Source organism: Rhinopithecus roxellana, chromosome 10, assembly GCF_007565055.1.
Source record: "Rhinopithecus roxellana isolate Shanxi Qingling chromosome 10, ASM756505v1, whole genome shotgun sequence".
Lineage (NCBI taxonomy): Eukaryota > Metazoa > Chordata > Mammalia > Primates > Cercopithecidae > Rhinopithecus > Rhinopithecus roxellana.
In genome coordinates this window covers 123,275,953-123,300,903 of record NC_044558.1, presented here as the reverse complement: position 1 = coordinate 123,300,903, position 24,951 = coordinate 123,275,953, and the positions used below count along the sequence as shown (strand labels likewise).

The 24,951-nt window shown below is 36.7% G+C and overlaps 1 protein-coding gene across 2 annotated transcripts; it reads left to right on the top strand.

Moving 5' to 3' along the window:
- CLEC2A (C-type lectin domain family 2 member A) lies at nt 1–24,308 on the top strand. 2 transcript variants are annotated; one of them, XM_010376680.2, is made up of 5 exons: nt 1–303; nt 6,173–6,253; nt 14,083–14,249; nt 20,475–20,578; nt 23,576–24,308. In XM_010376680.2, the coding sequence occupies exons 1-5, from the start codon at nt 249–251 to the stop codon at nt 23,688–23,690; spliced, it is 522 nt and encodes a 173-aa protein (XP_010374982.1). In that variant the 5' UTR covers nt 1–248; the 3' UTR covers nt 23,691–24,308. The 2 variants fall into 2 exon arrangements, with proteins under 2 accessions (XP_010374982.1, XP_030795552.1); XM_030939692.1 differs by lacking the exon at nt 6,173–6,253.
- The last annotated feature ends 643 nt before the right edge of the window (nt 24,309–24,951 follow it).

Below are 24,951 nucleotides of genomic sequence, written 5' to 3'. Positions count from 1 at the left end.
GGTCTCGATCTCCTGACCTCGTGATCCGCCCGTCTCGGCCTCCCAAAGTGCTGGGATTACAGGCTTGAGCCACCGCGCCCGGCCAAGTCTGCCTACTTTCATCTTTGATCTAGAATTAGTACTAATTTTTTCCATTTGGATTGGGTAAGAGCCTCTTTTGACTGAAGCTTGCTCAGCACCTAAGTAAGTGATGTACATAAAAGACCTCTAGTCCTCTCCTGCTGATTTCCATCAGTTAGCACCTCGCAATGATTAATCCAGAGCTGCGGGATGGCAGACCTGATGGCTTCATACGTCGGACAAGTAAGTTTTACAGAGTGAATGAGAAGGAAGTAAAGGAAAGATAAAACAAAATACAGGACAGCTTAAAAATGTGGACTCTTTACTTATGGTGAAAGTCTACTAAAGTAAGTGAGGCATGGGGAAGCACTTCTGGAGGATTGTGGAAGCCTCCTAGAGCATGTAGAGTTTTATGTCTGCAAGAGAGGGTATAAGCTTGTGTGTAGGAAGGTTTTGGGGGAGAATTGTATGGTACGTGTATTATATCTCAATAAGGATGTTTTTAAAATGTACTTTCACAGGAAAAAAATTGCTTAACACTTTTATACAGAATAAAAAGCAAATGCTTCACTCTGGAAGGAGGCTTGACGATTGTGACTTAATGAGACTGAAAAGAACTTTTCAAAAAGTGTAAGATTCAGCTAAGGCTAACAATGGAGTTGGTTTTCAGTGGATTGAAACATAAACCAATAAATAAAAACAAGGTACACATACAAACACCCTCCATTCACAATAGTTCAGAGGGTTTATGTTAAAGAAAACAAATGAATTGTATGCCAAATGACTGGAATAGGAAGCCTGCCAAAACTTTAAGATAAAGACGGTGAAGAGATAAAAAGTAAAATCTTGAAATCGGTTACGGACTCCAGCTGAAACCTCTGTTAAAGTTTACTAGTATGAATTCCCAGGACAACTGGGATAATTCTCTTAATAATAAATAAGCCTGATACTCTTAAAGTTTGAAGAGATCTCAGTAGCTACCTAATAAAATTTTTCATTTACCGTGCCATTTCTAGCTATAGCACTTCCAGCAGCCTATACTAGAATGTTCTCGGTGATAACATCTCTCAGTCTTAGAAGACTTTCCATTTTAATTTAGGGACGTTCTAATTAGAAGTTTCTTTAGGGTAAGGTTAAATTTACCTCCTTGTATATTCTAACTATCGGTCATAGTTATGAACTCTTGATCTATGAAAACTTTATGAGAAAAAATTTTTTAAATTATTCTAAATTTTACACAACTGGACATTAGTATTACAAAAAGAAATAAGATTCCATTCCTTTATCCAAATAAATTAGTCAGGCTTGTCTGGGTAACAGATTTAAGAGTTTAGAGAGTATAAAGTGGAAGAAAATTTGTCTCATTGCATAATGAAAAGAGGCAAAATATGAAGTACTGTGAAGGATTTACTGAAAGATTATGAGAAAACTGGGCTGCAGGAATCATTAGAACATCTATTCTGAGAATTTAATTAAAGCATAATAAAAATGTTCCAAAAGAAAAGAAATAAAATGAAGAAGAGCCAAGAACGCAATAAAAACCAAATGAAAATAATAGTTACAGAAATATAATCTTTGAAATAAGGAACATTTTGAGGAGTTAATTAGTAGAATGGATGCTGATTAAGAATGAATAAGACCTAGGAGATGCTATTATAAACATGACAGAAAAGAAAACAGTTAGAAAATATAAAATAAAAGCTGAGAGATATGAAAAATAGAAGTAGAAATGCTACCTTCTAGATAACAAGAATCTGAAACGGAGAGAGAGAGAAAAAGAATAGTGGGTAGGAAATATTTGAAGAAATAATATTCCAACTTCTAAAATTAATAAAAGCCTAACACCTCAGACGGAAACTTCAAAAGTGTGCAAACAAAATAGGTAAGAAAAAACATGTATCTTGGTACAATGGAGTGAAATAAAAATATACAAAATAAAACATAGAGGTAACAGGAGATGTTAATGAAAAAGAGAAGAAATGAGAAGGATAACAAATCAAATGGTGGCTATTAGAACAGACTAAAGAACAAGATGTCTAAAAGTTTGCAGAAGAAGATACATTAAACAAATACTGAAACTTAATAAAACATTATGGAAATAATTCATCAATTATTATGGGGCAAACTCCGTTCTCTTAAAAATTTATATATTGAAGCTTTAACCTCCTCTACCTCAGAATGTGACCTGGTTTGGTGATAGTGTCTTTACCACGTTAAAATTAGGTCCATAGGGTGGGCCCTAATTTAATATTACTGGTGTTCTCATAAAAAAGGAAAATTTAGAGACAGACCCATTTACAAGGAGAATGCCATCTTCAAGCCAAGGAGAACAGCCTGGAACAGATTCTTTCCTTACAGGACTCATAAGGAACCCATCCTACCAGCGTCTTAATTTCAGACTTCTTGTCTCCAGAACTGTATGACAATGCATTCCTGTTAATTTTAGCCGCCCAGTTTGTGACAACGTATTAGGGCAGACCTAGCAAACTAAAACATTAATACATTTATAAATATAAGAAAAAGAACAGGGAGGTCTAAAAAATATAAAATACCAAAATGCAATGAGAATAAATAAATAATTGTAGAACTATGGAAATTAAAAATAAATAAATTGAAAAGGCAACTAAAATCGAGTGATCTACTGATCTTTCAAGAAATAGCTAATTTTTGTATTGGACATCTTGCTTCAAAAAATAGCAAAATGAGAAATTTATCCCAATTTAATAGACTTTTTGATTTCCAAACAAGGTCAGAACAAGACAATAAGAAACAGACTCATCTTCTTATGAAATTAGAAATAGAAATCCCAAGAAAATATTTATTTACTATATACAACAAAGCAGTTAAAAATTCATATTTAAGTGGCTTTATCCTAGGAGTGCTTTGATATCAGAACAGCAGTGCAAGCTACCCCATTAAAAATTTTTGAAAGTCCACACGATTATTCAATAAGTGTATTTGATAATAACAAGAAAACATTTGACAACATTCAATGTCTGAGATAAGTTCCTCTTAAGAAACTAGGAATAGAAAAATTCTTTTTTACATTGCTAATGTTGTACGTTAAATTTATACCGCATTTTTACAGTGCTTAATAATGAAAATGTAAACATTCTTTTTAAGATTAAAAACAAGAAAAAATGTTCACTGTAACTACTACTGTTTAGCAATAGTGTAGTATAATGCTAAAGGTAGCCAGTGATATAAGAAAACAAAGGGAATTATAAAGGAAAAGGATTGCAATGGAAGAGTTGTATCTGCAATATTTTCAGATAATTTGATTATATAAAAATAAATACCAACAGAATCAACTAGAAAACTATTAGAAATAATACCAGAGTTCAACAAGGTTACTTAAAAGTGCACATTTAACAAATCAATACTATTTCGGTATACTAGAAGTGTTGTTTTTATTTAGTTTTTTTCAGCTTTTTTTGTTGTCACCGTGAGAACGGTAAGGATGACTTCCAATCTATTGCAAATATCACATGCCAGAGCAGGAATGAAGGACATGTATTTTAATTAAAAATAAAAACTGCTAAAGAGTTTTCCAAAACACTTCTACATTTTTGTACTTCAACCAGTGGTGTATGTGTTTTGGGTGGGCTATATCCTGCTAACACTTGATACGGTCAGTCTTTTTCATTTTAACAGTACAAGTGACAAGTAGTCATATTCCACTGTGGTTTTATTTTGCATTTTGCTTGTGACTAATAATATGGAACATCTTTTATGTCTTTATTGATCACTTGCGTGTATTGTTTTGTAAGTATTTGTTCAATACTTTGGTTCTTTTTTTAATCAAGTTGTTTGTACTATATCTCTAAATTACAGACCTTTTAATATTGTCGATACTAGTCTTTCTAGTTGCATACATGTATTGCAGCTATTTTCTCCCAGTCTGTAACTTGCATATTTATATTCACAACAGTGTCTTGTACTTTAAAATAGGCAGTTTTAAATTTCTTTCTTTCTTTCTTTCTTTTTTTTTTTTAAGACACAGCCTCACTCTGTCACCCAGGCTGGAGTGCAGTAGCACAATTCTGATCACTGCAGCCTCCACCTCCTGGGTTCAAGTATTCTCTTGCCTCAACCTCCCAAGTAGCTGGGATTACAGGTGCCTGCCTCCTTGCCTGGCTAATTTTTTGTATTTTTAGTAGAGAAGGGGTCTCACCATGTTGGCCAGGCTGGTCTCAAATTCTTGACCTCAGGTGATCCACCCACCTTGGCCTCCCAAAGTGCTGGGATTACAGGCATGAGCCACCATGCCCTGCACTTAAATTTCAATTAAATTCAATTTATTATTTTCTTTTAATCTTACACTGTACTTTCTCTTCTCTCTCTAAGACATCTTTACTAATTCTCATGGTCACAAACAATTTATTTTATGTGTTTTAGAAATGTTATGGTTTCAAGTTTTGTGTTCAGGTCAATGATATGTCTAAATACATTTTGTAAAATGATGTTGTAGTACAGTGAAGTCTTTTTCTCTCAGTTGTTTCAACACCATTTGTGTAAGACGTGGCTTTGCCCATAAATTACTCTTTCGAGTGTCTGAAATTTGTGCAGTGGTTTTTGCCTTTTCCTCTTCCTTATTCTTCATTTCTTCCTAATCTTGAAAAAAAAAAAAACCCCACATTTTGTATTTTCTATCTTTAGCTATTGTTTCTCTTGATGTAAGATAAATTACCAAACTCTTCTTATTATCAAACATTCTCTTTGTAAACATCTTAGAATCTGGCTTCTCTCAATCTCTTCTTGAAATTACTTTGTTGCACATTATCTGTAGTCTGGTGATCATGAAAACTAATAACTTTTGGTTTCATTCACTAAGGCTGCTTTAAGCTCTGAAGAAAGAGAGAAAGCTTATGACTTCTTTTTAAATTTTTCTTTCTTCGAGTCCTGTTTTCTAATACTTAAACATAGGTTTGTATGTACATGTATATATACATACATATAAAGCATATATATGCACATAGGCATGTATACATATATGTATATATAATCTATGTTTATGCACATATGTACTATATGCACATATAGTCATGCACCGCAGAACAATGTTTTGGTCAATGACAGATTGCATAATGACAATCGCCCCATGAGATTACAGTGAAGCTGCCCTGTAAAGATGTACTATTTTTGATCTTTTATATGGTATTTTCACTGTACCTTTTCTATGTTCAGATGCAAGTATTTAGCATTGTGTTATGATTGTCTGCCGTAATTAGTACAGTAACATGCTATCCAGGTTTGTAGTCTAGGAGCAACAGTCTGTAATATATAGCCTAGGTGTTAGTAGGCTATACTGTCTAAGTTTGTGTAAGTACATTCTATGATGTTCCCACAATGACACAATCACCTACAGGCACATTTCTCAAAATATCTCTCCATTGTTAAGTTATGCATGACTGTACACACACACACACACACACACACACACATTCTTCGTAGATTGTTTCTACATCTACTAATGATATATCAGCTACAATTACTTTATCATTAATAGAATTATTATTTGTTCTTAACTTCACAACATTTCCATGAGTGTCAAATCCTGAGTCCTCTCTAATTTTTTTTGCTTACCACAAATAAATAAATTACTGCTTTTATCTTGAATATTCTCTTGCTGAAACACATTGTTTCTTTCCTCCATGGCTTAAAGAATAAAGAAAAAATATGTCTCTCATTTAAGGTCTTCTGCCATGACCTTATGACTCCTTTCTTTCCTGTCTTCAATTCTACTGCCTTATATATCTGTTATAAACATTTGTTCTAATCATGGACCTTTTGATGATCTTTCTGCTTTTTTCCTTACAATCCCCCATTCAAACTATTTCTACCTTTTGAGTAACCTTTCCTTTCCTTCCTCATTCCCGCAAGACTAAGTGATTTCTCCACTCACCACTCTCTCCAGCTGAACAGCTATAGCAATCATTTTTTGGTACTTATCTTCCTTGTACTTTGTGATGGTTTGCTATCCTTTGTCGTTTTGAGATGTATATACTTGATTGAGGGTTTCCTGATTAACAATTATAGGAGAGGAATACACCAGTAATAATATCCAGTGCTTATTCAGAAATTTTATAATATATGTTGATTTAATTTGCAGTTTGCAACTTTAAACCAAACTGGAAGATTTGCTTTTGCGTGTGCTTCGTGATTATTTCTGCAGCTTGCATTATTATGATAGGTGAGTGGTTTAATTCATACACTTTCTATGGTTTTTCACACCTGACAGGTCCATGTATATCTCAAGTTTAACTCCAAATCTCCCAGATCTAGAGTGATTAAAGGGTTTTGTAGACACCTGTCCTCAAGTTTTTACCAGTTCAACAGTTTTTACCATAATCCTTGCCTCTCCCCAAAACACTCTCAGTTTTATAACAGAATTATGTTCTTGACTTTATAGTCCTTGATGCTTAAGAAAACTAATCTTAAAATCTTAGATGACCACCAGATGGCAACAGCAATAGCTATGTTACTGAAATGCCAGGGGTTCAGTCTAGGTCCCATTGCTCACGGCACAGAAAGCCAATCCCGGAGACAATGACTATTGCCAGGGAAATAGGATTTTTATTTGAGTGGTGTCAACAGGGAGAATGGGAGATCAGTCTCAAATTCGCCTACTCAACTGACTAAAATTAGGGGTTCATATAGCAGGAAAGAAAGGTAACTATTTGTGAGAAAACAAGAATTAGGGAAAGATAACGAGGATGTTAGGCCTGGTCAACAGGAATTAGGGAGGGATAGGGAAGAAGGGTCGGTCAACAGGGAACAGGTGGTCGGTGAGGCAATCACGATGGTGGAGTCCGTGGTCTGGAAGTGGTGATCTGGTGACTTTCAGTTTCCTGTTACTATCTGGGAGGCCTAAAGGTCAGATGCCTAAAGAAGGAACTCAAATAAGACAAATTTAAGTTTCAAGTTTTAAAACTAGGAGGATCAATGTCTATACTTATATTTTAAAAAAACCCACATAAACATCAGTTCTATGGGCTTGTTACAGATAATTTTCTTTTTAAGAGTTTGTGAATTAGTGAGCTAATGTTAAATATACTATACTCTGTTTTTTGTATTTAATCCTCATTAGGCTAGGATACAGGTACAGGAAAATCCATTTACAGACAAAAAATATACAGGATACAATAAGTAAGTTGCTTCTCACAAATTACATTCCAGACCTAGGATCGAAAACCTTGGCTGTATAACTCTAATGCTTGATAAATTTTAAAAATCATGCAGCTCGACCTTCATAATTGTAGCATTCCTTTAATTTCTTTTTAATCAAGAGTAAGTTATGTCACTAATTGTTTGTTCTATAAAACATTTATTTATTTCTGTTAGCTGGGAGGCAAAATTTTACCTCTACCCTCTCAGGGTTTTTCTGCTGGGCCTGAGAATGAAATTGGCACAGGACACATCAACTTGAGCAAAGCACATGTGTTTAGTTAATACAAGTTTGACGTAACATGCATGTCTTCCTTATGAAAGCCTAAGATGCAGGTAGAGTTGAACACTTATATATTGAATTCAACAAATGGTAATAAATTATTAAAATGTGGCAACACAGGGGCTTGGTCTAGGGTAATTACTTGGGTGGAAAAGTGACCAGAAAGACAAATGTTAAATTAACAAATGATGTTTGTACATATTTCCTTTGGCCTCAACTACCTATCCTTGATTATAAGAATGTTACTTTCCTTCTGGTATAGAGAGGACATCTTCCACGTAAGTATTTTTTTTTTTTTTTTTTTTTTTTTTTTTTTGAGACGGAGTCTGGCTCTGTCGCCCAGGCTGGAGTGCAGTGGCCGGATCTCAGCTCACTGCAAGTTCCGCCTCCTGGGTTTACGCCATTCTCCTGCCTCAGCCTCCAGAGTAGCTAGGACTACAGGCGCCCGCCACCTCGCCCGGCTAGTTTTTTGTATCTTTTAGTAGAGACGGGGTTTCACCGTGTTAGCCAGGATGGTCTCGATCTCCTGACCTTGTGATCCGCCCGTCTCGGCCTCCCAAAGTGCTGGGATTACAGGCTTGAGCCACCGCGCCCGGCCTTCACGTAAGTATTTTATCTCCTGCTTATAAGAAAAAGAAGGAAGCTCAGAGTGTTTTGTCTTGCATCTGCTGTTTTAAAGGTGCCTTTAACTCAAAAGAGTCTATAAGCCAGACTGACATCTTTCGGGGCATCATGTTCTGAACTCCTTCACTATCATATTAAGTTAAATGAAAAAAAAATAAAGAAATAATGGCATATGTGACCTGTTGGCAAGACTGTCTCATTGGAGTTGCAATATTTGTAAAAATGAAGTTAAATTTCCTCGGTTCTATGGGTTTATTTGGTGAAAAAGATCCAAAGGTAGAATTTAAGTCCCGAGCCATGGCCAAATAGTCCCCAGCACTTGATTTTTCATATGCGTCGTTTGCTTAATTTAGCACTTACATTTTGCTAAGGAGCACTGCGATTTGTTTTGCTTTGTTTGTTTTGTTTTGTTTTCCTTTGGTTTGGTTTGATGTGGATGGGTTTGGTTTTGGTAATTCTCAAAAATGCTGATTGTCTTCTTGTTTATAGTCTCTTCTGTCAGTGTAGTCTTAGAGCTTAATGTTATTGCTGTTTAAACATGGAAGTTAAATGTAGACAAAAATTTCTACAAGGAGTTTTTATATTCATTTATTCATTGATTAAAAAGAGCAGAAAGACAAAAGAAGACATTTATGTGGCCAGTAAACATATGAAAAAAAGCTCATCATCACTGGTCAGTAGAGAAGTGCAAATCAAAACCACATGAGATACCATCTCAGGCCAGTTAGAATGGCGATCATTAAAAAGTCAGGAAACAATAGATGCTGGCAAGGCTGTGGAGAAATAGGAACACGTTTACACTGTTAGTGGGACTGTAAATTAGTTCAACCATCGTGGAAGACTGTGTGGCAATTCCTCAAGGATCTAGAACCAGAAACACAATTGATCCACCAATCCCATTACTGGGTATATACCCAAAGGTTTATAAATCATTCTACTACAAAGACACACGCACACATATGTCTACTGCAGCACAATTTACAACGGCAAAGACCTGGAACCAAGTCAAATGCGCATCAATGATAGACTGAATAAAGAAAATGTGGCAAATAAACACCATGGAACACTTTGCAGCCATTAAAAGGAATGAGTTCATGTCCTATGCAGGGACATGGATGAAACCAGAAGCCATCATCTTCAGCAAACTAATGCAGGAACAGAAAACCAAAAACTGCATGTTCTCACTCATAAGTGGGAGTTGAATAGTAAGAACCCATAGCCGCAGGGATGGGAGCATCACACACTGGGACCTGTCAGGGCCTGACAGAATGAGTAAGTTGTCTCTGACAAATGCTGCATTCCAGACCTAGGATCAAAAAACTGGTCTGTATAACTCTAATGCTTGATAAATTTTAAAAACCATGCAGCTCGACGTCTATAATTGTAGCATTCCTTTAATTTCTTTTTAATCAAGAGTAAAGTTATGTCACTAATAGTTGTTCTATAACATTTATTTATTTATTAGCATCAGGAGGCAAAATTTTACCTGTACCCTCTCAGGGTTTTTTTTTTTTTTTTTTCTTTTTGTTTTTGCTGGGCCTGAGAATGAAACTGGCACAAGACACATCAACTTGAGCAAAGCGCATGCATTTATTTAGTATAAGTTTGACGTGACATGTATGTCTTCCTTATGAAAGCCAAAAGATGCAGTAAGAGTTGAACACTTATATACTGATTTCAACAAAGGGTAATGAATTGTGAAAACGTGGCACGTCAAAGGGGCTAGATCTAGGGTAGTTAATTAGGTGGAAAAATGACCAGAAGGATAAATGTTAAATTAACAAATGCTGTTTGTACACATTTTCTTTGGCCTCAACTACCAATCCTTCATTATAAGAATGTTACTTTCCTTCTGGTATAAAGAGGATATTTTCATGTAGGTCGTATTTTATGTCCTGCTTATAAGAAAGAGAAGGAAGTCTAGAGTGTTTTGTTTTGCATCTGTTGTTTTAAAAGTGCCTTTAACTCCAAAGAGTCTGTATACCAGAGTGACATATTTCAGTTCTGAAATCCTTTACTATCATATTAAGTTTTGTGAAGAAAACAATGAAATAATGGCAATGTGACCTGTTGCAAGACTGTCTCATGAAAGTTGCAATATGTGTAAAAATGAAGTTGTTACATTTCCTCTGGCTACGATGGGTTCATTTTGTGAAAAGCATCCAAAGGTAGAATTTAATTCCTGAGCCATGTCCAAATAGTCCCCAGCACTTGATTTTCCATATGCATGCTATACTTAATTTAGCACTTACATTTGGCTAAGTAGCACTGCTGTTTGTTTTGTTTTCGTTTGGTTTGATTTGGTTTGGTTTGGTTTGATGTGGATGGGTTTGGTTTCGGTCATTCTTAACAATACTGATTGTCTTCTTGTTTACGGTCTCTTCTGTCAGTAGTCTTAGAGCTTAATGTTATTGCTGTCTAAACATCTGGAAGTTAAATACAGGCAAGAGTATCTACAAGACGTTTTTATATTCATTTATTCATTGATTAAAAAGAGCAAACAGACAAAAGAAGGTATTTATGTGCCCAGTAAACATGAAAAAAGCTCATCATCACTGATCAGTAGAAAAGAGCAATTCAAAACCACATAGATACCATCTCAGGCCAGTCAGAATGGTGATTATTTATAAGTCAGGAAACAACAGATGCTGGCAAGGCAGTGGAGAAACAGGAACACTTTTACACTGCTGTAAATTAGTTCAACCATCATGGAAGACAGTGTGGCGATTCCTAAAGGATCGAGGACCGGAAACACCATTTGACCCAGCAATCCTATTACTAGGTGTATACCCAAAGGTTTATAAATCATTCTACTATATAGACACACACACACATATGTTTACTGCAGCCGTATTTACAATAGCAAAGTCTTGGAACCAAGTCAAATGCACATCAATGATAGTCTGGATAAAGAAAATGTGGCACATACACAACATGGAACACTATGCAGCCATAAAAGAGAATGAGTTCATGTCCTTTGTAGGGACATGGATGAAGCTGGAAGCCATCATCTTCAGCAAACTAACACAGGAACAGAAAACCAAACACCACATGTTCTCACTCATAAATTGGAATTGAGCAGTGAGAATACATGGACATAGGGAGGGGAACATCCACACCAGGGCTTTTCAGAGCCTGACAGAATGATTAAGTTGCCTCTCACAGACAATTCATTCCAGACCTAGGATAGAAAAGCTTGTCTGTGTAACTTTAATGCCTGAAAAATATAAAAAACCATGCAGCTCTACCTCTATAATTGTAGCATTCCTTTAATTTCTTTTTAATCAAGAGTAAGTTATGTCACTTAGAGTTATTCTATGAAACATTTATTTATTTCTATTACTTGGGAGGCAGAATTTTACCTCTACCCTCTAAGGGTTTTTCTACTGGGCCTGAGAATGAAATTGGCACAAGACACATCAACTAGAGCAAAGCACATGTGTTTACTAAATATAAGTTTGATGAGACATGTATATATTCCTTATAAAAGCCTAAAGATGCAGTTAGAGTTGAACACTTATATACTGAATTGAACACAGGGTAATAAATTATGAAAATGTGGCAAGGTAAAGGGACTTGAACTAGGGTAAATAATTGGGTGGAAAAGTGACCAGAAAGATAAATGCTAAACTAACAAATGTTATCTGTACACATTTCCTTTGACCTCAGTTACCTATCCTTGATTATAAGAATGTTACTTTCCTTCTGGTATAGAGAGGACATCTTCCACGTAGTTATTTTATCTCCTGCTTATAAGAAAAAGAAGGAAGCTCAGAGTGTTTTGTCTTGCATCTGCTGTTTTAAAAGTGCCTTTAACTCCAAAGAGTTTATATGCCAGAGTGACATATTTCAGTTCTGAAATCCTTTACTGTCATATTGTTTCATGAAAAACAATGAAATAATGTCATATGTGACCTGTTGCCAGACTGTCTCATTAAAGTTGCAATATGTGTAAACATGAAGTTGTTACAATTCCTCTAGCTACTATGGATTTATTTTGTAAAAAGGATCCAAAGGTAGAATTTAATTCCTGAGCCATGGCCAAATAGTCTCCAGCACTTAATTTTCCATGTGCATGCTATGCTTAATTTAGCACTTAAATTTGGCTAGGTAGCACTGTTTGTTTTGTTTTGGTTTGGTTTGGTGTGGTTGGTTTTGTTTGATGTGGATGGGTCTGGTTTCGGTCATTCTCAAGAATACTTACAGTGCTCTTGTTTATAGTTTTTTCTGTCAGTGTATTCTTAAAGGTTAATGTTATTGCTGTCTAAACATGTGGAAATTAAATATAAACAAGAGTTTCTACAAGAAGTTTTTATATCATTTATTCACTGGTTAAAAAGAGCAGAAAGACAAAAGAAGACATTTATGTGTCCAGTAAACATATGAAAAAAAGCTCATCATCACTGGTCAGTAGAGAAGTGCAAATCAAAACCACATGAGATACCATCTCAGACCAGTCAGAATGGTGATTATTAACAAGTCAGGAAACAACAGATGCTGGCAAGACAGTGGAGAAATAAGAACACCTTTACACTGTTGGTGGGACTGTAAATTAGTTCAACCATCATGGAAGACAGTGTGGTGATTCCTCAAGGTTATAGAACCAGAAATACCATTTGACCCAGCAATCCCATTACTGGGTATATATCCAAAGGATTATAAATCATTCTGCTACAAAGACACACACACACATATGTTTACTGCAGCAGTATTTACAATAGCAAAGACATGGAACCAAGTCAAATGCGCATCAATGATAGACTGGATAAAGAAAATGTGGCATATATACACCGTAGAACACTATGCAGCCATAAAAGAGAATGAGTTCATGTCCTTTGCAGGGACATGGATGAAGCTGGAAGCCATCATCTTCAGCAAACTAACACAGGAACAGAAAACCAAACACCGCATGTTCTCACTCATAAGTGGGAGTTGAACAATGAGAATTCATGGACACAGGGAGGGGAGCATCACACACCAGGGCCTGTCAGGGGGTAGGGGCAAGGGGAGCTAGATCATTAGGACAAATATCTAATGCATATGGGGCTTAAAACCTAGATGACGGGTTGATAGGTGCAGCAAACCACCATGGCATATATACACCTATGTAACAAACCTGCACATTATTCATATTTATCCCAGAACTTAAAGTTTAAATTAAAAAAAAAGAGTAGAGAGAGGTAGAGGGAGTTGAAACACATTATATTGTATATGCTGTGTAATAGCATGTATCCACTTCTGAGCACTACAATAAACAATAATAATAACTCATGATGAAGTAGGGAGTGCAGCCTTTGGAATCTGCCCTACATTTGAGCATTTACTTGACTCTTTACTACTTACATTAATTTATTCAAACATGTGGAATGCATGGACTTGTCTTATTCTAAATACTTAGCACCTAAATAAAACCATGAGACAGTAAATCTCCAACCAATGTGCTTTTCATTATTATTCCATATTCTTCAGCACTGGATGTTAATGAAATGAAACAAATGTTTCACTAATTCTTATGTTTCACTTATGTGTTGTCCTTTGTGGCAAATTTCACTTTCCTAGCTTGGGTGTTTTCATAGGTAAAGGAAAGCCTCCATTTCTTACCCTAACCTTTGAAGCATAAATTTGATGCAGATCTTCAGCAATCTACCTTGTTGCATAACTTATAGCTAAATTGTGTGCATTGTTTTTGCCAGAATGTCAGTATAGATTATGAGAAGCTAGTGGCTCCATTTCTCAAAATAGAAGTCAGGAAAATAGATAAAATATGTATTGTTTGATCACTAAATGATCTTGCTTACAGACGGGGTAAATTAATTCATCCTCATTCTAGGGGTGAAGCTAACTTACAGGCCTCAAACCACGGGAGCAAAAAGTAAAATTAATACACAGAATGAGTAGAAACACTTTTTAACTTGTGCTTTATCTGATCATTTCTTTCTTTTTTTCAGTCAAATGGCCAAAATGTGATAAACGTGTGGCATGTTCAGGGGACTGGCTTGCAGTGAGAGAGAAGTGTTTCTATTTTTCTGATGATACCAGAAATTGGACAGCCAGTAAAATATTTTGCAGTTTGCAGAAATCAGAACTTGCTCAGATTGATACACAAAAAGATATGGTAAGAAAATAGAAACGTCTTCAGTAATTTCAGAGATTGTTTGTATAAAAACAAAATAAAAACAATAATAGCTAATACTATAATACAATTTATCCTTGAACAACATAGATTTGAATGGTGTGGGTTCACTTATGCATGGATTTTCTTCCCTCTCCCACCCTTGAGAGGACAGCAAGAGCAATCACTCCTCTTCTTCCCCCTCCTCAGCCTACTCAATATGAAAGCGAGGATGAAGATGTTTGTGATGCCTCACCTCCACTTAACGAATAGTAAATATATTTTCTCTTTCTTACGATTTTCTTTTTTTCTTTCTTTCTTTCTTTTTTTTTTTTTTTTTTTTTTTTTTTTGAGATGGGGTCTCGCTATGCCCCCCAAGGCTGGAGTACAGTGGTGCGATCTCGGCTCACTGCAAGCTCCGCCTCCCGGGTTCACGCCATTCTCCTGCCTCAGCCTCGCAAGTAGCTGGGACTACAGGCGCCCGCCACGTCGCCCGGCTAGTTTTTTGTATTTTTAGTAGAGACGGGGTTTCACCAGGTTAGCCAGGATGGTCTGGATCTCCTGACCTTGTGATCCGCCCGCCTTGGCCTCCCAAAGTGCTGGGATTACAGGCGTGAGCCACCGCGCCCGGCCCAATTTTCTTAATAACATCTTCTTTTCTCTAGATACCTTTATGGTAAGAATACAGCATATAATTCAAATAACATAAAAATATGTGTTAATTTACTTCTATGTTATCAGTAAGACTTCCAGTCAACAGTAGGCCACTAGTGGCTAAGTTTTCTGTTTTTGTTTTTTGCTTGTTTGTTTTTAAGACAGGGTTCTCATTCTGTCGTCTAGGCTGGAGTGGTGGTGCAATCTCAGCTCACTGCAGTCTTGAACTCCTCGGCTCAAGCAATCCTCCCACCTCAACCTCCTGAGTAGCTAGGACTACAGGTGCACACCACCTTGCCTGGCTAATTTTGTTTATTTTTTGTAGAGATGAGGTCTCACTATGTTGTCCAGGCTGGTCTCAAACTGGGATCAAGCAGTCCTACTGCCTCAGCTTCCCAAAGTGCTGGAATTAGCATGGGCTACTGTTGCCCAGCATGGGTAACTTTCTGAGGAGTCCAAAGTTATATACAGTCTTTTGACGGTACAGGTAGTCAGTGCCCCAACTGCCACATTGAATCAACTGTATATGACAATATGTGCTAAACAGTGTTCTAAGCACTGAAACTATAAAAACTCATGTAATCTACTAACACCCATGAAGGAGTTATATAACTCTTCCTGCTTTAAAGATAAGGAAAGTCAGTCACAGAAATGTTATATAACCCAGTCAACGATACAGCCATAAGTTTTTGAACTGGGATTTGAACCCAGGTAAGATGACTAGTAATGCCATGTCCTTTACCACAATGCATACTGTTTATGTATCTAAATGTCTTCATTAAATGTTCTTAGATTATTGAGTCGATTATTTTTTAACCCTTTTCAATTTGCATTCTACCAAGCATAGACAGAAAAAATTAAAATAAAAAAATACAGCTCTTGGAATTTAGAGACAAAGATATGAAGAAAATATGTGCCCTTTGAAGAAGCAAGTGAATTAATGGAAGTAAAGAGGGCAAAGAGGGAGACATGTAGACTCTTGGGACACAGAGTAAGAAAATATATTAGTTTTTAAAGAAAAGCTGGGGGTTGGGGACTGGCCAAGATGGCCGACTAGAAGTAGCTGGTGTGTCACATCGGGGCCTATCATGGGGAGGGGGGAGGGGGGAGGGATTGCATTGGGAGTTATACCTGATATAAATGATGAATTGATGGGTGCTGACAAGTTGATGGGTGCAGCACACCAACATGGCACAAGTATACATATGTAACAAACCTGCACGTTATGCACGTGTACCCTAAAACTTAAAGTATAGTAAAAAAATAAATAAATAAATAAACAAAAAAGAAGAAGTAGCTGGTGTGCAAGGCTCTTGCAGAGAGGAACTGAAGGTGTGAGTAAATACAGCACTTGGAACTGAAACATCCAGGGTACACGCAGTGGAACTAATCAAGGAAACAACTTAATCCATGGACAATGGAGAAAAGCAAGGCAGGTTGATGGCCAACCTGGGAGTGACATGGAGCCAGGGGAACCTTCCCTTGCCCAGGGAAGTTGTGAGTGAATGTGCAACCCCTGAAACCCATGCTGCTCCCATGGATCTTTGCAACCCTCAGGTTGGGAGATCCCCTGGTGAACCAACTCCACCAGGGCCTTCAGTCTGACACACAGAGCTAAGCGGAGCCTCAGGAGAGCAACTGCTCAGGCACATGCAGAGACCAGGGAGCCTTAGATAGCCAGGCTTTCCAGGCTTCCCAGCAAAAGTAGTTGCAACTCCAGCAAAGAGGGAGGTCAGACCCCCATACACGTCCCTAGCAAAGGGGCTGAATCCAGGGGGCTCAGCAGTGACATTCTGTAGGACCCTCTTCCATGGCAACTTACAGGATAGGACCCGCTGGCTTGGAGTTCTAGCCAGCCATCATAACAGCATTGCACCTCCCCGAAACAGCTCCTAGAGGGAGATGCAGGCCACTATCTTTGCTGTTTAGGTGACTTAGCCATCCAGCCTTCAGGGTTTGGAGAGTCCAAGTTGACCGGGGCGGAAGTGGCACCCCGGCATAGCACAGCTGCTCTACAAAAAAGTGGCCAGACTGCTCTTGTAAGTGGGTACCCAATCCCATTCCTCCTCACTTTGCAGGATCTCCAACCAGAGTCTTTAGCTGCCTCCTACAGGTGTGTTTGGGCCAGTAATAGGTGTGTACCTCCCTGACACAGAGCTCACAGAGGGAGGGGCAGGCCACCCTCTTTGCTGTTTTGCCGGCTTCACTGTTGGTACCTACAGGGATCAGAAAATCTGAGGTGAATAGGGACTGTAGATGGCCACCAGCATACCATGGCAGGCCTGTGATAAAGTGGCCAGACCGTTACATGGGTGCCCATCTCCTTGTCTCCTCACCAGGAGGGTCCTCCAGGCCTGGGCCTCCCGCCCCCCCTCGCAAGAGCTACTGAGCCAGTAGCAGCTCTGGAATGTCCTAGACAGAGCCTCCAGAGGCAACTGAAAACCTCTCTGCCACTGCCTCTGCACTGGAACTGCCCTTGCTGCCCTCAGACTAATGAAGGAGCCAAGACCCTAAGTCTCTCATCCACATCTCCAACAAGTTGCAGGAGAGGAGGCCAGTCCATCTCCACAGGCTCTGCCGGCCCACTTTGCTCATCACCAGACATGGAACCCCCAGCTTGGGCCCACAGCACAGACCCTCCATCCTGGGCTGTTTGCACTGAATGATTGCTTAGTTGCATCTCTCTGGAGTGAAGCTCCCAGGAGAAAAGCAAAAGACCATCGGCCTTAACCACTACTAAGGTCTCTTCCATTGCTGCCTCCAAGTTGGGGAAGAAACAAACACTTTGATAACCCAAGAGCTGCAGTGGGCAGCCTAAGAGTGCCAAGCCGCAATCTACAGCCAGCACTCAAGAGAGAGAGAAACCTACATTTTCAGAACATTGAGAGAGAACAGAGCTGCAACTATGAGGAAACATAAGGGAGCCACACAATCCAAAAAGTCTCCCAACTGACAAATATGTTCAAGCGCCACCTACTGGATTACACCTCAAAGCTTCAACACCAAAAATGTCTCAGTAACATAACCCCCTCTAAAACCAAAGACAAGAAGTCACCTTCAAATAAAGACCCTGCCCAAAGTTTCAGCCCTATGAACTAAATATATTCTAACTAATTATTATTCTAACTAAATATTAGTGTATGTACTAAATATAGACTGCAGGTAAAGTAACACCCACATGCAGTGATGAGAGAGAATTAATGCAAGAACACTAGTAACTGAAATAGCCAAAGTGTCCTATGTTCTCCAAACAACTGCACCAGTTCTCCAACAAGAGTTCTTAACCAGGCTGAACTGGCTGGAATGACAGAAATCCAATGCTATTCCTATCAAACTACCAATGACATTCCTCACATAACTAGAAAGAAAAAACTATTTTAAAATTCATATGGAATCATTAAAGAGCCCAAATAGCCAAGGCTAAGCAAAAAGAACAAAGCTAGAAGCATCATGTTACCTGACTGCAAACTATACTGCAGGGCTACAGTAACCAAAACAGCATTGTACTGGTTACAAAAACAGGTAGTGGTACATATAGACCAATGGAACAGAATAGAGAGCCCAGAAATAAGGCCACACACCTATGACCATCTGATCTTTGACAAAGCTGACAAAAAGAAGCAATAGGAAAAGAACTCCATATTTAATCAATTGTGCTGGAATAATTGGCTAGCTATATGCAAAAGATTGAAGCAAGACTCCTTCCTTATATCATATACAAAAGTCAACTCAGGATGGATTAAAGACCTAAATGTAAACCCCAAACTATGAAAAGTTTAGAAGAAAACCTAGGCCATACCATCCTGGACATTGAACCAGGAAAATTTCATGACAAAGACAACAAAAGCAATGGTAAAAAAAAAATGCAAAAATTGACAAATGGTATCTAATTAAACTTAAGAGTTTCTGCACAGCAAAAGAAACTATTAACACAGTAAACAGGCAAACTACAGAATGTGCAAGCTCGGCATCTGCTGAAAGTCTAATATCGACATCTATAAGGAACTTACACAAATTTACAAGAGAAAAACAACCCTATTAGAATTGGTCAAAGGACATAAACAGACACTTTTTAAAAGAAGACATACATGCCACCAACAAACATATGAAAAAAAGCTCAACATCACTGATCGTTAGAGAAATGCAAATCAAAACCACAACGAGATATCATCTCACACCAGTCAGAATGGATATTATTACAAAGTCTCAAACTATAGATGCTAGCAAGGTTACAGAGAAAAGAGAACACTTATACACTGCTGGTGTGAGTGAAAATAAGTTCTGCCATTGTGGAAAGCAGTGTGGCAATTCCTCAAAGAGCTAAAAGCAGAACTACAGTGGTTGCAGTGGTGTTTACATGATTGATTTATGATTCTTTTGTTATGGATGAGTTAATTTTTAAATGTCTTTTCTAAACTAATCAGTCTGTCTACTTTTATATTTGATCTAAAGTTAGTACTGACAGTTTCTATTTGGATTGGGTAAGACTCGCTTTTAATTAGTAAATTGTTCATTTAAGACAGAAGTTTGCTCAGTGCCTATGTAAATGATGTACATAAAAAACTTTCCAGTTCTCTCCTATTGATCTCAATTAGCACACTGCCATAAATAACCCAGAACCATATGATGGCAAATATGACAGATATAACTATTGGTTAATGGGCTTAATACTTGAGTGATGAAATAATCTGTAAAACAAACCTTAATGACACAAGTCTACCTGTGTAACAAACCTTCACATTTACCCCAGAACCTAAAATAAAAGTTAAAAGAACAAAAAGCTAATGAAAAGGTTTGTCACTTAATAGCAAAAATCCAATAGAGGAGTGACCAAACCCATCATTTAATAGATTTCATTGCAGTAAATTATATTCATATAGAAGTTAGTGTTATCTCTGATTATATAGAAAAACATACAGTATCAGTGGCATTCATACTGTAGTATCTAATCAAAGTATTTTATCACCAGATTTTCCTATTGTCATAGTACTTATACTTTCCATTAAACTACTCCCCCTGCATCCCTTTTTTATGATTTTAGGAAAGGTGACTGCGCACAAAAAATATATATGAGCATTAGTTCTCTGTCATCCTTGAAGATGATGCTGTATCACATCTCATAGAACCTGCTTAGGTCCTATATTGTCATATAGGCAAATTTAACATCAAATTAATTTATAGCCTATGTCATTCACTCTGTGACTAGAACATATGAATGGTTTAGGAATTTGAACTTGAAGGAAATAAAGTTAAATATGATTTTTTCATTAATTTCTCTCTTGAGACATGGAAGTTACCTTCAAAGATAATCAGAGTGTAGCTCAGAGTATCAATGACTTGATTGTAGCCCAACTATTTGGAGATACTTAAGATGCAAAAAAGCAAAATGAAAATCATTCTGATAAAACTAACCCAAATATCAACATCTGTGTGTGCCGTTTGTTGTTATACAAGCATCAGGGAAGACAAATTAGAATGTGAATCCTAAAAGATAGAATAATTGGGGTGGGAAGCATGTTCAGCAATGTGCTGTAACATATTAAGTAATCGCTGATTCCCTTTGCTTTGTGAAAGGAATTTTTGAAGAGGTATGCAGGAACTGATATGCACTGGATTGGACTAAGAAGGAAACAAGGAGATTCTTGGAAATGGACAAATGGCACCACATTCAATCATTGGTGAGTTTCCAATGTATTAGGAATGTTCTTATTCTGGTGTCTCTTATGAAAACTTTTAAAGCATTTTGAGTTGTATTATTACAAACAAATCTTTCTATTTTCTATGTGTAATTAACTTTTCAGTCTCCAATCTATGATGTATGCCCGTTCACTTTGAAGCACATCCTGGAGCAACCCATTTTCTTCTCACCTTATTAAATAGCACACAGTGAAATTTTCCATTTTTATTTTTATTTGTTATTTTATCTTTATTGTCAAGCTCTTGCTTGATAATTAGTGCTCTTTTGCTAATTCAAATTTAATCATTCTGCAAATTTTAAGTCAAAACTCATGTGCTACTTGTACTTCTTTCCAACTAAAGTTTCTATAAGATTTCTTTGTCTTTAAAGGGTTAAAGACTTTATAGTTGTCTTTAACATTTCAAATGCCCACCACAATGAATACTATTTATTTTTGTTTATTTGTTGCTTATTTTATTTATTTTTATTTCTGTTAGCATTTCCTGGGTGGGTTAGAATTGTTAAAAGTATTTCTTGGGTTAAAATGGTTGAGGATTGTGTAGTTGTCTTTAGCTTTCCAAATGTTCATCATAAGAAATATTATATTTATTTTTTAAATTTTTGTGTTTTTTTAGTTTAAATTTTTATTTATATAATTGTTTCTTGGATACATATGTATCTCTGCCTTATTATTTTAGTAAAGTGCTAGATTAAAAAAAAACCAATAAAACAAATATTGAAATATGCAAGACAGGACAAATTATACTTATAAATAAGGAAAGATTTGGTTATCAACAAGGAAAATTAATAAAAAATACGTATATTTTTTATTTTACTGTAAGTTCGGAATACAAGTGCAGAATGTGTAGGTTTGTTACATAGGTATGTGTGTGCCATGGTGGATTGTTGCACCTATCAATCCATCACCTAGGTTTGAAGCTCCACATGCATTAGCTATTTGTCCTAATGCTCTTCCTCCCCTTTCCCCCACCCCCTTCTGCCCCCAGTGTGTATTGTTCTCCTTTCTGTGTCCATGTGTTCTCACTGTTCAGCTCCCACTTATGAGTGAAAATATTCAGTGTTTGGTTTCCTGTTCCTGTGTTAGTTTGCTGAGGATGATGGTTTCCAGATTCATCCATGTCCCTGCAAAGGACATGAACTCATTCTTTTTTTATGGCTGAATAGTATTCCATGGTGTATATGTACCACATTTTTTTAAACCAGTATATCTTTGATTTCCATTTGGGTTGATTCCATGTTTTTGCTATTGTAAATAGTGCTGCAATAAACATATGTGTGCATATGTGTTTATAATAGAATGATTTATATTCCTTTGGGTATATATCCAGTAATGGGATTGCTGGGTTAAATGGTATTTCTGGTTCTAGATCCTTGAGAAATCACCATACTGTGTTCTACAATGGTTCAACTAATTTACATTCCCACCAGCAGTGTGTAAGCATTCTTATCTCTCCACAGCCTCACCAGCATCTATAGTTTTTTGAGTTTGTAATAATTGCCATTCTGACTGGCATGAGATGGTATCTCATTGTGGTTTTGATTTACATTTCTCTAATGGTCAGTGATGTTGAGCTTTTTATTTCATATGTTTGTTGGCTGCATAAATGTCTTATTTTGGGAACTGTCTGTTCATATCCTTTGCCTACTTTTTGATGTTTATTTTTTCTTATAAATTTATTTAAGTTCCATGTAGATTCTGGATATTAGACTTTTGTCAGATGGGTAGATTGCAAAGATTTTATCCCATCCTGTTAGTTGCTTATTTACTCTGATGATAGTTTCTTTTGCTGTGCAGAAGTTCTTTAGTTTAATTAGATCCCATTTGTCAATTTTGGCTTTTGTTGCTTTTGACATTTTCATCATGAAGTCTTTGCCCATGCATATGTCCTGAATGATATTGCCTAGGTTTTTTTCTAGGGGTTTTATGGTTTTGGGTTTTACATTTAAGTCTTTAATCCATCTTGAGTTATTTTTTGTATAAGGTGTAAGGAAGGGGTCCAGTTTTAGTTTTCTGTGTATGGATAGCCAGTTTTCCCAGCACCCTTTATTAAGTAGGGAATCCTTTCCCCATTGCTTGTTTTTGTCAGGTTTGTCAAAGTACAGATGGTTGTAGATGTGTGGCATTATTTCTGAGGTCTCTGTTCTGTTCCATTGGTCTATATGTCTGTTTTGGCACCAGTACCGTGTTGTTTTGGTTACTGTAGCCTTGTAGCATGGTTTGAAGTCAGGTAGCATGATGCCTCCAGCTTTGTTCTTTTTGTTGAGGATTGTCTTGGCTATATAGGCTCTTTTTTGGTTTCATATGAAATTTAAAGTAGTTTTTTTCTAATTCTGTGGAGAATGTCAAAGGTAGTTTGATGGGAATTGCATTGAATCTATAAATTACTTTGGGCAGTATGGCCATTTTCACAATATTGATTCTTTCTATCCATGAGGACAAAATGTAAAAAACAATATTGTCAGCAGTCTCTTAGGTTTCTATTGCAGTGTGTTTCAAAAGTACCAAGCAAATATGAATCTTATTTTTACTCTTTGAAAAAGTACATTTACTAAAATTATGCCAGAAAACTGATATCTTAAAATTCAGGAATCTTTGAATTTGGCAAACGCTCTCTTTCTTTGCATATAGATAGAAAGAAGAAAGGAAGAAATGAAGGAAGAACAGAAGCAAGCAAGGAAGGAAGAATAGAAGGAAAGAAGGGTCTTACCTCTGTCTTTGTGTATCTATATGTGTCTATCTGCCTATCTACAAGTTGTTCTAAGTAGGGTTACAGATTTTAACTCCAACAAACACTTATGTCCAGTCTTATTTCCCTTAATATGCCAGATATTTTAATGTAGCATATGGTGATGGGTGGGTATATTTTCTGGGAGCTCAGTATTTGGTATAATATATTTAAAATCACTCTATTCTTAATTGTCTTTTTGATTACAACTGTAAGTGGTTCCCAGACTGATTTAGAGTGTTCTTTTTCAGGTTTGAAATTATAGGGAACGGATCCTTTGCTTTCTTGAGTGCTGATGGAGTCCATAGTTCCAGAGGATTTATTGATATCAAGTGGATTTGCAGCAAACCTCAATATCCTTTATAGAGCAGAAAAAACTTGAAAATGACTATCACACTTCAAGATTGAAAGAAGAACTAACTACGCAATCCTCAACCATTTTAATCCAAGAAATACTTTTAACAATTCTAACCCACCCAGGAAATGCTAACAGAAATAAAAATAAATAAAATAAGCAACAAATAAATAAAAATAAATAGTATTCATTGTGGTGGGCATTTGAAATGTTAAAGACAACTATAAAGTCTTTAACCCTTTAAAGACAAAGAAATCTTATAGAAACTTTAGTTGGAAAGAAGTACAAGTAGCACATGAGTTTTGACTTAAAATTTGCAGAATGATTAAATTTTGAATTGCTAAGGAGCAAAAGATCCTGCATCACATACACAGAAAAAGAGGCAGAATTAGATTAAATTTAATTTTTTAATATACTGAAAAAATAAGGCTTTGTGTTTTTCTGTTAAAAATAAAACCCAGAGAAACAGAGAATGGCATGCTAGTTTCCAGGGGACAGATGGAAAGGGAAATGGGAAATTGCTGCTCGAAGCACAGAAAGTTTTATTTATGCAAGATGAATAAGTTCTAGAGATTTCTTCTACAACGTAGTACCTACTATTAACAATTTAGTAATGTGCACTTTAAAATAATTGAGAAGCTAGACACGGTGGCTCATGCCTGTAATCCCAGCACTTTGGGAGGCCGAGGCAGGCGGATCACTTGAGGTCAGGAGTTGGAGACCAGCCTGGCCAACATGGTGAAATATAGTCTTTACTAAAAATACAAAATTTAGCTGGGCATGGTGGTGCATGCCTGTAATCCCAGCTACTCAGGAGGCTGAGGCATAAGTATCACTTAAACCTGGGATGCGGAGGTTGCAATGAGCCAAGATTGCGCCACTGCACTCCAGCCTGGGCAACAGAACGAGACTCCATCTTGAAAAAAAAAAAATTAAGAGACTGTATCTCGTGTTGTGTTCTTATAAAAATAAAAGCAGATAGACAGAAAAGAACATAAGGACATATTTGGAGGTGATGGATATGTTTAGTACCTTAGCTGTGGTAATGGCATCTCAGGTATATGCAAACTCACCAGAAAGTATACATTAAGTATGTGCAATATTTTGTATATCAATTTGACCTCAATAAAGCTTTAAAGAATAAAGACGTGTATTGAAAATAAAAACAAGTTATTGTAGTTTTTTCATTTAGAAGCATTACATTAAAATTTTATATTTGGATAGAAAAAGAAATAAATTTGTATTTCACTAAAGAAAAAGAATAGGCACTGT